The sequence below is a fragment of the Blennius ocellaris genome (genome assembly GCF_963422515.1).
Source record: "Blennius ocellaris genome assembly, chromosome: 8".
Taxonomy (NCBI): domain Eukaryota; kingdom Metazoa; phylum Chordata; class Actinopteri; order Blenniiformes; family Blenniidae; genus Blennius; species Blennius ocellaris.
In genome coordinates this window covers 8,169,651-8,184,610 of record NC_137657.1, presented here as the reverse complement: position 1 = coordinate 8,184,610, position 14,960 = coordinate 8,169,651, and the positions used below count along the sequence as shown (strand labels likewise).

The window sequence follows — 14,960 nt, the reverse complement described above, 5'->3', positions numbered from 1 at the left end:
AAATCAATAGCAAAGCATGCAAGCACATTTCAGAATTATCAAGGATTTCAAAATGTATAATTATTGTTATGATTTACCCTATTTTATGCAAGTTCAGGATAAATACAGGATGTGATTTTCTAGAGGAAAGAGGGTAATTATCCCTGGCTCTGGGACATGAAATTTCCAGGATTAATAAAAAAACATAAAAAATATTGTAATTTGTGCAACTTCACCTGTACATCATATAAAACGCGTCCAAAACTGGAGCTAATTTCAGCATAGAGACGATGGATTCATGCACATTTTGTCAAAATGTCACAAAGCGCAGCTTATATCGAGATGAAAACTGCTGCTGGGAAGGCAGGTGTAGGTACAGGTTTCAATTATTGTCACGTGCACTAGTGTTGAGTTTTTGACTGATTACTTTATAAAACCTACATAGTGGAAACTGGGCTATGCTGCCGTACTGGGGTGTCAAACACATTTCAGTTCAGGGTGCGACATGCAGCTCAATTTCATCTTGAGTCGGTCGGACTGGTAAAATAGTTCCTTAATAACCTTTGAATTTAAACAAGTATACCTGGTAAAAATGTCTGCATTTTCACAAAAAACAAACAAAATGCTATGACAAATGATCACAATCTCAACATAAAGCCAATTTTAATGAAACACTTTGGTAGAAAAAAACATTCCTGCCGGACCACCTAAACAGAGCAGTTGTCTTATTACACATGGCTCATTGTATTTGATATCCTGTTTTGAACCTGGTCCTCTTCCTTTGCCCGTTTCAGGAATGCACTGCAGACAATCTGGAGCTTCACAGTTACGGGATGCTGCTGCCATGCGGCGACCACTACCGGGGCGTCGAATACGTGTGCTGCCCGGGCCGGGCCACTTCCAGCGGCAAAGGAGAGACGGAGGAGAGAGACGTCCCCGCTGGGTCTCAGACGCTCACGTCTCAGACCAGTGGAAAACTGAACTCTGTGTAAGATGATTCAGACTGAGCACCCGGTGATGTTGTAGGACGAAGCTGTGTTTTAATTTGTATTAGTTGCAGTCGTCGTTTTACCAATTTGTCACTTTTCCCACAGCACCAGAGTGACGGCTCCCACCCCGAGCCCCTCCCCTGACACAGAAGCCGACATGGAAGAGGAGGATGACGAAGTGGTGGAAGAAGACGAGGAGGAAGAGGAGGAAGACGTTGACGAGGAGGAGGCCGAGGCAGAGGAGGAGGAAGAAGAGGAGGCGATAGTTGTGAAAGACCCAGAAGAGTATGAATACCCCATCGACTCGGGCCCCTACCAGACGTCAGACTACCTGGACTCCTACTACTACGAGAACAGCCACAAGCCCACCACTTCCTCGCCTCTGATGAAGGGCGACTGTGAGTATTAGTTCCTCTTCCTGTTTACTCAATGTGGTCAGCAACACACACACACACACACACACACACACACACACAAACACACACACACTCACACACACACACACACACACACACACACACACACACACAAATCGACCTATGAATGTGATGCCAAAAAATCTATTTAATCAATTTATCAAATTTGTAGTTTAAAAAGATTTTTATTAAGCAAATTCTAGTTTTTTTTTCTCCCCACAGTTTTCTACCCTTCCTTGTGGGTTTCCGTAGTTGCTGTTGGTCTTTCGCTTAAACCCGGGTTGAGTTTGTTGAGTGACAGTGCCTCATTTACTTTTTATTTTGGGATTGCTTATATGCATTTTAACTCTGAGGACAATCACAGCAGTAAAGTTGCACTTTTGACAATATACCTGATGTCTGCATTGAGAGAAAAAAATGAAAGCAAAAAAAACAATTTTTTTAGGCCAAATCGCCCAGCCCTAAATGCACACTTCTTCGCTCTGTTTTTTTTAATCTCCAGTTCAGCTTCCCATCAGTTGCTGTTAACCACCGACCTCCCGAGCGTTTGGCTCGTGTCACTTTGAGCCGGCGCATAACCCACTTTTGCACCACCAGAATACACCCTGCTGGGTTTACGCTCTGAAGGCACAATAAATGGAGCAGCTGACCACTTCAAACATGAATGAGAGCGCGAGCATGGTAGCAAATCAAAATAGTAATCACTGTCTGCGAGAAACTGGGGAAGCAATTAAGAGAAAACCCAAAGTGTTTTCAGTCAGAGGTGGGTTTGGGTGGATGTTGGTTTTTTATATATATATATATATAATACAGTAAATTCAACAGTTCAAATGAAAAACCTTTGTGATGATTATATGATTAAAAAAAAAATCTCTCTCTATATATATATATAATAATCATAATCATAATAAAATAGCTGCAGCTTTAATGTCACTTTTTTGCTTCAATGTTGTTTTATGGTCTTACTTTTTTATGGATGCTATGATGGATTAAATAAAATAAGTAGAATTACGTTACTGCAAATAATCCAGTCTATTTAAAATCCAACTGAAGTGACGTCACTTGCTAAATCCACATACGCCAACAGTTTGTAACTTTAAAAAAATAAATCTGTTGATCCTCCAACATTGTTTTATCTGATTCCTTTTGCAGTACAAGCTTTTGTTCTTTCATAATATATTAAGACCATGTTTATTTTCAAAAATGGGATGAAGCTTTGTTCTATCATTTTGGACTGTTCTTTTCAGTAGGTTTCTTTTTTTTTTTATCTTCTGAACATTTTCCAGCTAAGAATAGCGAGAATGAATAATTCACTACCCTATATGAGGGGATTTCCCCTGCTCAAACACCAAAGAGTTATTTTTGTTACTCATTGTTGTTTAAGTTGAGATATTGTTATCGGCTGTTGGGATCCACAGACGAGATCAATACTTTTATTTGAAATTTACATATCTGTAAAGTCTTTACTCTCTCGTCTGAAGTTTTTTCCGTCTGCTCTGCCATTTTATCGACACAAACTGCCAGACCTTACAGCCTCAACCTGTTTCCCGTCTCTCCCGTCCAGTGACTACGCCTCGGCCCACGGACGGGGTCGATGTCTATTTTGAAAAGCCAGTAGACGACACCGAGCACGCCAACTTCCTCCGCGCCAAAACAGACCTGGAGGAGCGCAGAATGAAGCGCATCAATGAGGTGACTTTTGCAGGGTTAAGAAATAGCAAATAATTGAACAAAACTCACCTGTAGACACAAGAAATAAGTCGGAGGCGTTGATAAGCTGTATCTCCGTCACATGGTGATTAACACTGACCCACGACCAGACCTCACCCCTCAAACTGTTGCTTTTTGAAACCAATTGAAAACAAAGCTGTCAACACACTTTACGTAAAACTTTAACATCACACATGACGCCTGGAATCTTAAAACATGCTGTTTATAGACATAGTGGGGGGGAAAGTGAGCGAGTAGGAATTTAATTATAAAGTAGGTCTTTATATGGTTGATTCTCATGAAGTTAGGACGTTTTAATGAGCATGTCCAAGTCTTTTTTTTTCTTTTTCATAAAATGACATTCAGAACATATATAGAGACAATCACACTAAATGTCCTATTTTATACATATAATTATAATACTCAATAATTATTCATCAAACTGTGCTTTAAATTCTCAGATTACTTCCACATTACTTAATCTACTTTTATGTTAAGTCTCACTAAGAGTTCTTTTCATATTAGAGAAAACCAAAAGTCCAGTGTTGCACACATTTGGTCAAAAATGTGTGCATTTATGATAAAAGGGTGATATTTACGTTGTTGAATGAAGTAGAATTATTATCAAAGCCGTTTTCTTTGATTCCTTTGTCGTCTAATATCAACACTTTGCTTATAGTGACCAGCCACTCCCACGATGCATTACTTGTGTCCAAAGAATGATCAGTTTGCCTCTCTTATTTTCACATCATAAAAAAATATATGAAATTAGGGATTAGGGTTGATGAGAATCATCCACAAATACCATCGTACACTTATCGTAGTTCAGTTCTGTGTTTTTTTAATAATTTGAAATTTTTTTTTTTTTTTATTACAATTACTTTGCAATTACTTATTAACTTATTAAAGCATCTATTAACCATAAACCATTAGTCTCAGGTGCACTTATTCTATTTTTTTTTTTACAATTTTATCTAAATAACAGGAAATAAGGCAGGCTGTGTGAGACACTTACCACAGATCTAATCTAAATGTCACATTAATCACTGATCAAAAGAAAATCTTTGTCTGCAGCTACACATCAGACCAACTTCGCGTGTCTCTATAAATTATCTTTGTTTACCATCTCAAGATAGCTGTTGTATAGATTCCAAATTGTGTCTTTGAAGTATGGGTATGGGCATGCCACCGACACAGAGTTATGAGCATGTAATGATGAACGCGATGTGTTTAATGTCATTCCAAAACTCACTTTTGTTTGTAATTGTTGTGTCTCTTCACACAAATACTTTCCCAGGCAAAGTTACAACCACCTAAAACTGTTAAATCACTTTATAACACTATTTAAGGATCTGCACACCAGCTTTCACATATTAGAGGCACAAATGCTGCCACTCTGTCTCATACATACCAGGTAAATCACTCAATGGACAGAAGCCGAACAGTTTGCGATACTTTTGAAATACTTAATTGATTGCGTGTCTTCTTGTTCATCAGATTATGAAGGAATGGGCGGAGGCCGACAATCAATCAAAAAATCTGCCAAAGTCCGAGCGACAGGCCCTGAATGAGGTAAAAACAGACATTCACTCAGTAATTTTGTGCAATAAGTTAACATTCCTAGCAGAAATATAGACTACTAATTTGCGTATTTTTTATTTCCTCTTTCTTGGCTTGTTTTGCTGGCAGCACTTCCAGTCCGTGCTGCAGACGCTGGAGGAGCAGGTGGCCGGAGAGCGACAGAGGCTGGTGGAGACTCATCTGGTCAGAGTTGAGGCCATACTCAACAACAACCGCCGCCTGGCCCTGGAGAACTACCTGACAGCCGTACAGTCTGATCCCCCGCAGGTACGTCCGTCACAGGAGTAAGGCAGAATGGTGGGGATCTACTCGCCTTGGTCAATGTATCCCCCATCCCAGAAAAATACTGTCACAAATATTGTATTTTAAAGTCCAAGGAAATTGAGGCCACCGAGTCTCACACACACATTGAAAGTAAAACTATAACGTGAGTATAAGGTGAAACACAGCAGAAACTGTCGACTTCCAGATAGAATTCACAGTAAAATATCTTATTGTGAACAGCAGTAGGGATATAGAATAGAATAGGATAGAATACCATAGAATAGAATAGAAATACTTTATTAATCCCAGAGGGAAATTCTCGTTAGAAGCTTTTAGTATTTTCATCACAGTCACCTTAGATTCAGTTTGAAAATGGAAAATAACTACCGGTACTGGGAAATAAAAGAAAAATATTAAAACAAGGCAAATAAGAACCTCAATTCTAAGCAATGTGTATATCAATCCTGGCAATTTACTATTTTAGAGGATTTTTCTTTTTACTGGATTGTTTTCTTTTTTTCTTTTTACATATTCTATTTTTTGTGCTCTTTTTTTGGTCTTGTTTATATGTTTACATATGTTTACATATTTTAATTCCTTAACTTTATAAGTTCTGCACCTTTTTACCTTGAGCTGTTGTAAGTTTGTGTTTCCCCCTGGGGAGGAATAAAGCTCTCGACTCTACTCTACTCAATTCTAAGCAATTAAGATTATGAAAAAACATTAAAACAAATTCATTAAGAACGGCAGGATAAATCAAGCATAAACAAGTAAAATGTATGGTTCAATGGAAGGCCTGAGCAAATAATAGTGTTTTAAGTCCTGATTTAAAAGAAGTGAGTTTAAAAGAAGGAAGTTTGTGTGTTTGGAGCGAAAAGCTGCTTCACCTTGTTTCTTCTGACTCTGAAACACTTATTCTCATCACATATTCTACAAGTTAATCTGAGATGTATTTAGACCCAAGACCATTCAAAGCTTTATAGACCAGAATTAAGATATTGAAGTGGGCATTTTTAACACACAGGCAGTGTCGACCCTGAAGCTCAGGTGCAATGTCCTCCACCCAAAATCACTCCCAAATAAATCCCTTTTTATCTTCACCCAATCTGCCCCTGATTATAAAGTTGACTCTGCTTCAGATTTTGTGTAACATGTGGTGTTTGGACTGATCGCCTCCCGTCCGTTGCAGCCGGAGCGCGTGCTGCAGGCGCTGAAGCGTTACATGGCGGCGGAGCAGAAGGACCGCAGGCACACGCTGAGACATTACCAGCACATTGTGGCTGTTGACCCCCAGAAGGCCGAGCAGATGAAATTCCAGGTGTGCGAAGGTGTCCGCTCCAGGGGGGGGGGGGGGGGGGGGGAAAGTGCTTTTCACACAAAACTGTGCTTTTTGAGACGCAAGGCTCCTTGTTGCTGAAACCCGCAGAACGTTGCGTTGCGGAGGAGGGTTGTGTGTGTGCGTGCCACAGATAAGTGAATAATTACTGAACTCAGATGTGAAACGGCTACCAATCTTCTTTTCATTAAAATGAGATCAAAGCCGGTCTCGTCTGACTTCAAAAACTGCTTCGTACACATGACTCAATACAAAAAAAAAAGAAGAAGAAGAAAAAAAATCTATCTTCATTTTTCACTGGATTGGGACAAGTCGACTGCTCCTCTTCCCACATCAAAGCTCAACACTGAGACTTATTGCCTAGATATTCAGCAAAAAGATCCTGAGTGGTGGTTTTATACGTTACAGGTGTACACACATCTCCATGTGATTGAGGAGAGGATGAACCAGAGCCTCGCACTGCTGTACAAGGATCCCACATTGGCCGAGGAGCTGCACAATGATATTCGTAAGGGAAATATGATGATTAAAATGATCGTGACTTTTCACACCCGCGACTGCTCTCCCTCTTTTATTTGACATGTTTTTAATGTGCAACAGTATTACAGTAGACGGAGTTGCTGAGCTGTAGAGCTGCTGTCCCTCCCACCATTGTTTTAATGCTTTCTGTTTCACTGAACTCCTGTCTACTCTCCCCGTCCTGGGTCGAACACGTTACATGACGATTAGAAATGAGGGACGGCAATTTTCCACGGAGTTCAGCTAATTGGAATTTGAAACTGGTCATTTTTGCGAGCTGACCATTGAAATCCGTTGAAAAGGTTTTAGTGGAGGTGAAGCACCAACATTTTACTGCTATCATCAACAATAAGGTTAATGACTAAGCTAAAGGTAACACACGAACTGACTAACTAACCAGATATGTTCATCAACATTGTGAAAGTATGAGTTCATTTTTCTTAAATATTTAAGATTTATCCCAGGCCTTCTTATTATGTTGTTCTTGTACAAAATATAGCTACATTGGCTTTAAAATGGGCAGATATTGCCAGAATTTTGAGCTGAAATATTTTTTTTCCCTGTTGCTATTACTGCTGTGCCTGCGTGTTTTTATCTAAAGCTGGTTTTATCAAACATCCGCTCTCTCGTGCGTCTTCCTCCATCTTACTTGAGCAGAATCAAATGAGTAATTAGACGGACCCACACACAACTGACAGCTCAGCTAATGTGTCACAGTAACACTGTTAAAATACAGGCATGAAAGGATGGAGATAATTCATTACAGTCATAAAGCTGTAGTTAAGAAATATATTTTGGAGATATGTAATTTTTATATTCCTGCTTCATTCAAATCTGCACCAAACAACTTCAATTAGTCACAAATGAATCCACCAATTTTAATAAAAATGTAAGTCTTTTAATCTGCATTTCTCTTAGAAATTCTCAGAAGAATATGCTTTAAACCTGGATAATTTGTAATGCTGCATTGAATAAAATGTCTAAAATTCTCAAGAATTTCCACAATAGTACATTTATTTCAGCTGAAGTTGGACTTGATCTTATTGCGATTTGTAACAGAGTAAAACTATTCTCCACCGATGTTATCACAGATGAGTATTGATAACTCATGTTGGTTTTTGTGTGTCTGTGTGTGTGTGTGTGTGTGTGTGTGTGTGTGTGTGTGTGTGTGTGTGTGTGTGTGTGTGTGTGTGTGTGTGTGTGTGTGTGTGTGTGTGTGTGTGTGTGTGTGTGTGTGTGTGTGTGTGTGTGTGTTATATCTGCAGAGGAGCTTGTTAAAGCTGAACGGGGCGACATCAGTGAGCTCATGACCACCTCCTTCTCCGAGACTCGCACCACCGAGGAGCTTCTCCCCGCTGAGAGCGAGGAGGAGAAGGATGACGAGGAGGAAGAGGAGAGGGCCTTCCAGAACAGACCGTATCCTCCTCGCATCGGTACATACATATCCACCGATTACTCACACACACACGCACGCGCGCACGCACGCACACACACGTGCGCGAATTGAAGAAATAAGTGTTTCTTCAGCGGTTTCTCCTAATGATGTTTATGTTTCCTTCTTTGATTTATAGATCTGCAGCCTAATAAGAAAGGTGAGCTCGGAGTTAAAACACAGAAAGGTCTCATTTGCAGTCATTTCAGTGTTTTGAATTTCTTCAAATGTTTGTCTTCATCCTTTTATCTGCAGAGGATGAATATGATTACACCACATCTGAGCGAGGCCCTACTTATGAATATGAGGAAAAGGTAAAAAAGAAAAAGCTTATTATGGTGGTGGTTCAGAGGAAATCTGTGTGTTTGTGTGTTGAATTTGTTGTACAGACACTTTCCTTCTCCTCTCAGATCAACACCTCTGTAGAGCTGAAGCAGGTCATCAAGCCCAATGAGATTGCAAGAGATGAGCTGGTGAGAAAAAAATGCTTTCTCAGTGGAACTCACTAGAGGGACTTTTAGATTGGCTTAAATTCAAGACCAGGCTTGGCTTTGGGGAAATACATTTTGAATACCATGTTGTTGAACCTCTGACACCAATGTGAAATTGTTGAAAACCTGTATAAAATGTGACCTTTAATATACCACATACTCTGTTGATGTGTTTGATGGGGTTCAAAGAAAGTAATATGTATTTTAATTTAATTTTTGAATGGTCTGTTTCATTCTGCCCCCGCATGACTCTTCACTTTAATGTCACGTATTCTTTTATTCTTTTTCGATAGCAACCCGATGCCTTGGAGACGTTTAACCGTGGCGCCATGGTGGGCTTGCTGGTGGTTGCCGTGGCCATCGCCATGGTGATGGTAATCAGCCTGCTGCTGGTGCGCAGGAAGCCGTACGGCACTATCAGCCACGGCATTGTTGAGGTACGACCCCAGCTGGTGGATGCATTCGTGCCAAGGGCAGGGTTTAAGGGCAGCAGCTGCTCTGTTTCAACATTTCACAGATTAATACACACATAGTATGAAACAATTAGGATCATTTTCTATATTCACACAAAATTCTGAATTACAGCAGCAATGATAGTTAAAAGCTCAATCACCTTTGTGACTTTGAGATTTTATTTTAAAAAAGGATTTCTCTGAATGCCGAATCAAATTACAGCATGGGACGTTATATTTTCAATATCGGGAATACATATTAAAACAGATAGGCAGTTGATAGATATTTAAATGTTCCAAGATTTGTAAAACAGCTTTATTGTAATATTCTCATTTATATTCAATATTCACAACAGAAATTTGTTCATACAGTCAGTTTGTGTTAGCTGTATACATATTTAAATCATTCATATCTCTATACTAAATCACCTTATTCAGACTTTCGGGTTCCTGTACTGAGGTTGTCAAAATCAGGCCCCGTTTCCACGACAACGTTTTCAAATGATAATGCAAAACTTCCATAGTGTTTTGGCGGCGCTTGGAGATGCAATTTTTTGAAAATGACTCTCAAGGTGGAACTTTTTGAGAATGCTTCAAATATGATGCTGTGTAGACAGAAGAAACGTTTTGAAACGTTGCAACTGCGCATGCGCACTGCGGTCGTAGAAAATAGTTCTTCTGGGTGTGTGCGAGTCGACGGACAATAACAGCCATGTTTGCCTCCAGAGTGTCGTGACCCCCAGTCCATATTCTCCTTGGTAGTTTTAGAATTGACAGACACCGTAATAACAATCCAACATGGTTTTCTATCCAAACCAAATTCCCTCCCATTCTTGATGTTTGCAGCATAATGTTCTCAGTCTCATTACAAAAACAAAAGACAGCAGCGAATAGTGACCCAACATGGAAATTGCATTGTTTTCTGCTGCTTCGTTTTTCCAAACGTTTACCTGTAAGCTTTTCTGAAACAAAAACACAAGAACGATACTTTTTTCACTTAAAACGTTGAACGGAGCCTAAACGCCGCACGACAAGCCTCAGTGAGACTCACACACATCAAAGATCCGCTTCTCCTCTCGCTTGTCGTCTTGTTTTATATTTCACTAATGGCTTATTCATGCCCCCATTCAGGACGTGCTCCTTGATCAGCGGTTCGTCTCGAGTGAGTAATAATTCAGGCTCTTGTGTTTGTCGCAGCAGGTCGACCCGATGCTGACGCCAGAAGAACGACAGCTCAACAAGATGCAAAATCATGGCTATGAGAACCCCACCTACAAATTCTTTGAACAGATGAACTGAAGTACAGGGGCAGCAAACAAGTCATGCCTGGCCTCTTGTTTTGTCCCACACACACACACACACACACACACACACACTCACACACATACACACACACACACACACACTGTCCTCGCAGCCCTACCTTTCGGTGGCGCCCCGGCCACGCTCCCTTTCATGGATTTATAATGTGCAGAAAAAAACAAAAGTCACTGAAATAAGTACGGGGGAAACAACCCAAACTCATTGTAAATGACCCAACAGCAACCTATCGACATTACCAGAGTGTGAATAAGCCCCACGTCACCTGTTGTAATGTAGTACTTCTCTGGGTTAGAGTGTGAGGATTGTTTGTTGCATTAGCAGTGCCACATCTCATAATCCCGAAAAGCTTCAGCTCACCAACGTGGCATGACTTGACCTTTTGCTCCTCACTAGAAACTGAATTTGAACGGTGCATAATGCTTCATAGCATTTATTTTCAGTAGTAGTCTCTTTGTTCAAATTGTACCACAGTTGAATATAAAGTATCTGTGTAAGATGAGTGTGAATGACTTTAATCATTGCGTTATACATATTCCTTTTCTTTTTTTTCTTTTTTTTTTGAGGGGGGGGGGTTAAAAATAAATAAAAAATACATTGAGTGATAAAAGGGCAATTACCAAACTTACCTCCATGAATTCAGAAGCATGACACAACACCTGTAATATTTAGACATGCCCATTAAATTAGGAAACGGAGGTTTGATGGTGTGAAATCACACTTGGCCACATGGATCGATACAGAGCTTCGTGCTGGTGGTGCAACAATCACCTTGTTTTTGTCTTCTGAGGTTCCGCCCTCAGCATTATTATCATCACCATTATTATTATTATTGTGATCATCGTTCATTATTTGGCAAAATAAACCAAATATTTTATTTAGCTAACTCAGTCGGTGAATGGGATTGTTTTATTTGTTCTGCTATCTAAAGAACTGTAAAACAGGATAATGGCAAGTCCGTTGTTTTAATGAAAGCATGACAACTTGGTGTGTGACGCTGCTGTATTTATTTGTGTCGTTCCCGTCATTGCTTTCGAAGAGTCAGAAATGTCACCGTTCAAAGATGGACACTGTAAATAACGTAAGAAATACATACTACTACTAGATGTAGACATTTCTATGATTAATTTGCATTGATGTAATGGAATAATGCATTAAAAAAAAAAAATAGAACATTGTGCTGTTACGAGAAGGAGAAACATTTTCCTAACATGGCTGATTGAAAACGGACTGTTGTAAAAACCAGCACAAGACAACGACACAGCAACTACTTTCTGAATGTATTTAAGGTAGATGTTGAGAATCCATCCTCTTAATTTTTTTTTTTTTTCTTTTTTCTTTCGGTATCGCATAGTCCCCCTTCCCACCCTAGTGAACCTTAGTAGGAGTAGTGAAGTTCAACACATCCAACCGATTACACGCCTGACGCCCTCCTCATCACTTTGTGTAGCAGCCGGTCCATCGTCACGTTTAGCCGGTGACTCTTTTAGCGCAGAGGAGCTGGGAGGTGAACGAGGGGCACAGTTCAAAGCAATGTGAAGGTTCAGTGTGTGTCGTGAGCTACAGACGCGCCGCACTCTGGCGTGACGGGTGTTGAAACACGTCTGTCGTTCAATCCGCCAGTAAAGTCCACAACATTGAACGCTAGTGCTCTATAGATGCTATGTATTTAAGTTACTTGTTTTCATGAAAGAAGCTTTTCACCAAACGACTCGTTGTAGTTTGTCATATTTATGATCGACATAGTATCTTAGGGATCGTTTCAGTTTTTCTTTTTTCTTTTTTCTTTTTTCTTTTTTGTTGTTCTTGGCTGATTGTGTAAACTGCATAACTGTGTCACTCTGATTTCCTTTAGCCACTCGAGTCTGTCGGACCACATTGGTTAAGAAAGGTCACATTGTGGGATGTTGCTTTTGGTTCATCAGTCTTTAACTATATGCTATAGATAATCCATACCAAAATCAAGTTAAATTTTATTTATCTACAGTGGATGTGTTTCTGTATAAACCTGCATTTGTTCAGTTGGAGAAAAGCCAATTATGTAGAATTATTTTATTTTATTTTATTTTTAAAATTTTTGATCTAAAGCTTGCTTTGGATGAGTTTTGAGTTTTCTGTTTGTCTTGTTAGGCAGGTTGATTGCAGGCTGCGGCTGTGTTGAGACGGGTGAAGAGAAGTCATAGCCCTTGTATAATTTGTACAGCTACGTTAGTGAATGAAAACATTGTATGTTCACAGTTTAAGTCAGTTGATCTTGTAATGATACTACTGAAACCATAGATGAGAATAAGCTTGCCTGTGTTTCCCAAACCACTGAAGGTTTCCTACCAGCATTTAGCAGACTTAGAATGGTGTATACTGTAGTTACTCAAATCACATTTGTACTTACGTCCTCCGTCTGATTCTAGACTTCTTTGTTGGTCTGTCCCCTTACTTCCTGACGAAATATAAACAATGTTATTGAGGTTTTAATTGCATCATTGCCTTTTACAATGCTGTGTTTTGGATGTAATCTGTATTTTTTATTTATATGTAATAATCAGTTGGATCAAGGGTCATGCTTTTCACATTCATTGTAATTTTAGAAGCTTGTGTGAGAAAACACTGACGGGTTTATAATGTTAATGTGAAACGTGGACAGACACGTGGCCTCCGCCTAATTGACGAGGAAGTGGCACTAAGCACAAGTAGAACTAAATTTCTCTGTGTGTACAGGTTGCTAAATGTTAGACATCGACTCTGTCTGATTTGAATCCTACCATATAATTCCAGGGCTGTTGATTGTATTACTGAGTGAGCTGTTCTTCATTTCCCATTCAGATCTTTAACCAAAGACATGCTCCATAAATAATCAGACAGATAATCTAATTTGGCAAAGACGTTTTCTGTGTAACTGTAGTGCAAGCAATCTGAGAAATTAAAACTGGTCAAGATAATTAATAGTGGAATAAAAATGAATGACCCATAAAATACTGCCTGGCTTTTTTTTTTGTGTGCATATTTCTTCATATTAAAAAAAAAAGAAAACACACCACATCTCCATGAGGAGGAAATAAGACAATGGCGTAACCTGTTTAATGAGCCCTATGATGTGAAAACCACAATCAAGAGTGGTAAATCTTCCGACTTGCTCATACTGGAAACTACTTTTTCTCATCAGCTAGATTTCGCTGGAAAATGAAACCTTAACTTGCATTTGTTTAGCTGCATCACAATGTAAACAGAAAACGCTCTTATATTCATGTCCTGTGTGTTTCTGAAGAGTTTTCGAGTGAAACCATCTTCTTGATAAAAATCTCAACCAAGCATGAGATTAGGGTCTCTCTTCGTTTTCGTTGTTTTTTTTAGTGTGGACCTCTGGTGACTCTTCGAGCCACAGTGTCATATCGGTGAGGCCAAAATTGCTCTTCACTTCCTTTGTCAGGAAAAGCTGCCTGACATCATTTGTGTCACTCTTGCGAAATAGATTTAAAATGAAAGCAAGTCGGATTGCAGCACGCCGCGTTTGTAACATCACTCTATGCTCGTGTTACAATAAGCATCGACAACCTTTAAAAACTGAAGCATTGCAATTTTTAAAAAAAATGTTCTTTGCTTTGACACAGTTCTCAAGCAGCGCTTCACCTGACAGTCACTAGCGTGGGCAGGCCTCACACTTCCTTCACCCACAAATTACAAAGAAGTGTCAAGCCCCAGCACCCCTCCCTCCACAAAGCCTTACGCAGGTTCACTTCTTCCAAACCACAACAGTGACGGGTAGTCCTGCTTACCCAGATTACTGTGAAGGAGCCCTGTGGCCGTACAGTGACAGTTTGCCATTGATGCATCCAGCGCGCAACACTCATCGTGGTAGTGATTCCTCCGAAGTCACTTGCTCATGTACCACCACTGTGGTAAATGTGAGACGACTCATCTGGGTTTTTAAGACACGTCGCAGTCTGAGTGTGCCCTTTTCTTTTAGTTCAGCAACACTTTGATTCATTCAACAAGACAACAATGTGAAACCCCTCAGTATGCAGAGATTAAAAAGCTTTGTTGGTAGATCAAAGATGGTTTTGGCGTGCGATGTGTATTTGGTGTTTTTTTTTTTTTTTTAAGTAAACGTCACCACCATGATAATGGGTGAGAGGGGTTAGTGGGGAATCTGCCGTAGAGGAGCCCTTTACCTCAGTTAGACACCTCTGTGAGTCAGCGTCGACGCCTGGGAGGGGTGTCTGATGGCGATCGTTCAACGTGTGGTGTGGGGGGAGGGGGGGGGGGGGGGGGGGGGGGCTGACAGTCCTGATATTACTGGAAGGTGAAGCTCGATGCATCAGCTCTGGCGGTCTCCCCCACCCCGCCTCATGTGGTGCAGATTGACATTTAGGCGTTCGACTGAGAGGAACGATGAGATCAGACTGTCCAGTGGTGTGTGAGTGTCTGTGCATGTGCATGCAATGATACAAGTGCAGCTTTCTTGCTCTACCAGAAT

General features: G+C 40.2%; 1 protein-coding gene across 2 annotated transcripts in view; it reads left to right on the top strand.

Moving 5' to 3' along the window:
- Positions 1–13,447, top strand: part of aplp1 (amyloid beta (A4) precursor-like protein 1) — a 35,759-nt gene extending 22,312 nt beyond the window's left edge. The window contains exons 5-17 of one of the 2 annotated variants that reach the window (XM_080501675.1): positions 774–967; positions 1,074–1,366; positions 2,949–3,076; positions 4,592–4,666; positions 4,784–4,942; positions 6,129–6,257; positions 6,684–6,783; positions 8,060–8,227; positions 8,366–8,386; positions 8,482–8,540; positions 8,637–8,699; positions 9,011–9,154; positions 10,370–13,447. In XM_080501675.1, coding sequence (XP_080357801.1) covers positions 774–967; positions 1,074–1,366; positions 2,949–3,076; positions 4,592–4,666; positions 4,784–4,942; positions 6,129–6,257; positions 6,684–6,783; positions 8,060–8,227; positions 8,366–8,386; positions 8,482–8,540; positions 8,637–8,699; positions 9,011–9,154; positions 10,370–10,468 — 1,632 coding nt within the window. In that variant the 3' untranslated portion in view covers positions 10,469–13,447. Of the gene's footprint in view, positions 1–773; positions 968–1,073; positions 1,367–2,948; positions 3,077–4,591; positions 4,667–4,783; positions 4,943–6,128; positions 6,258–6,683; positions 6,784–8,059; positions 8,228–8,365; positions 8,387–8,481; positions 8,541–8,636; positions 8,700–9,010; positions 9,155–10,366 lie in introns of both variants that reach the window. The other variant, XM_080501674.1, reaches the window with a different exon arrangement.
- Positions 13,448–14,960: the final 1,513 nt, after the last annotated feature.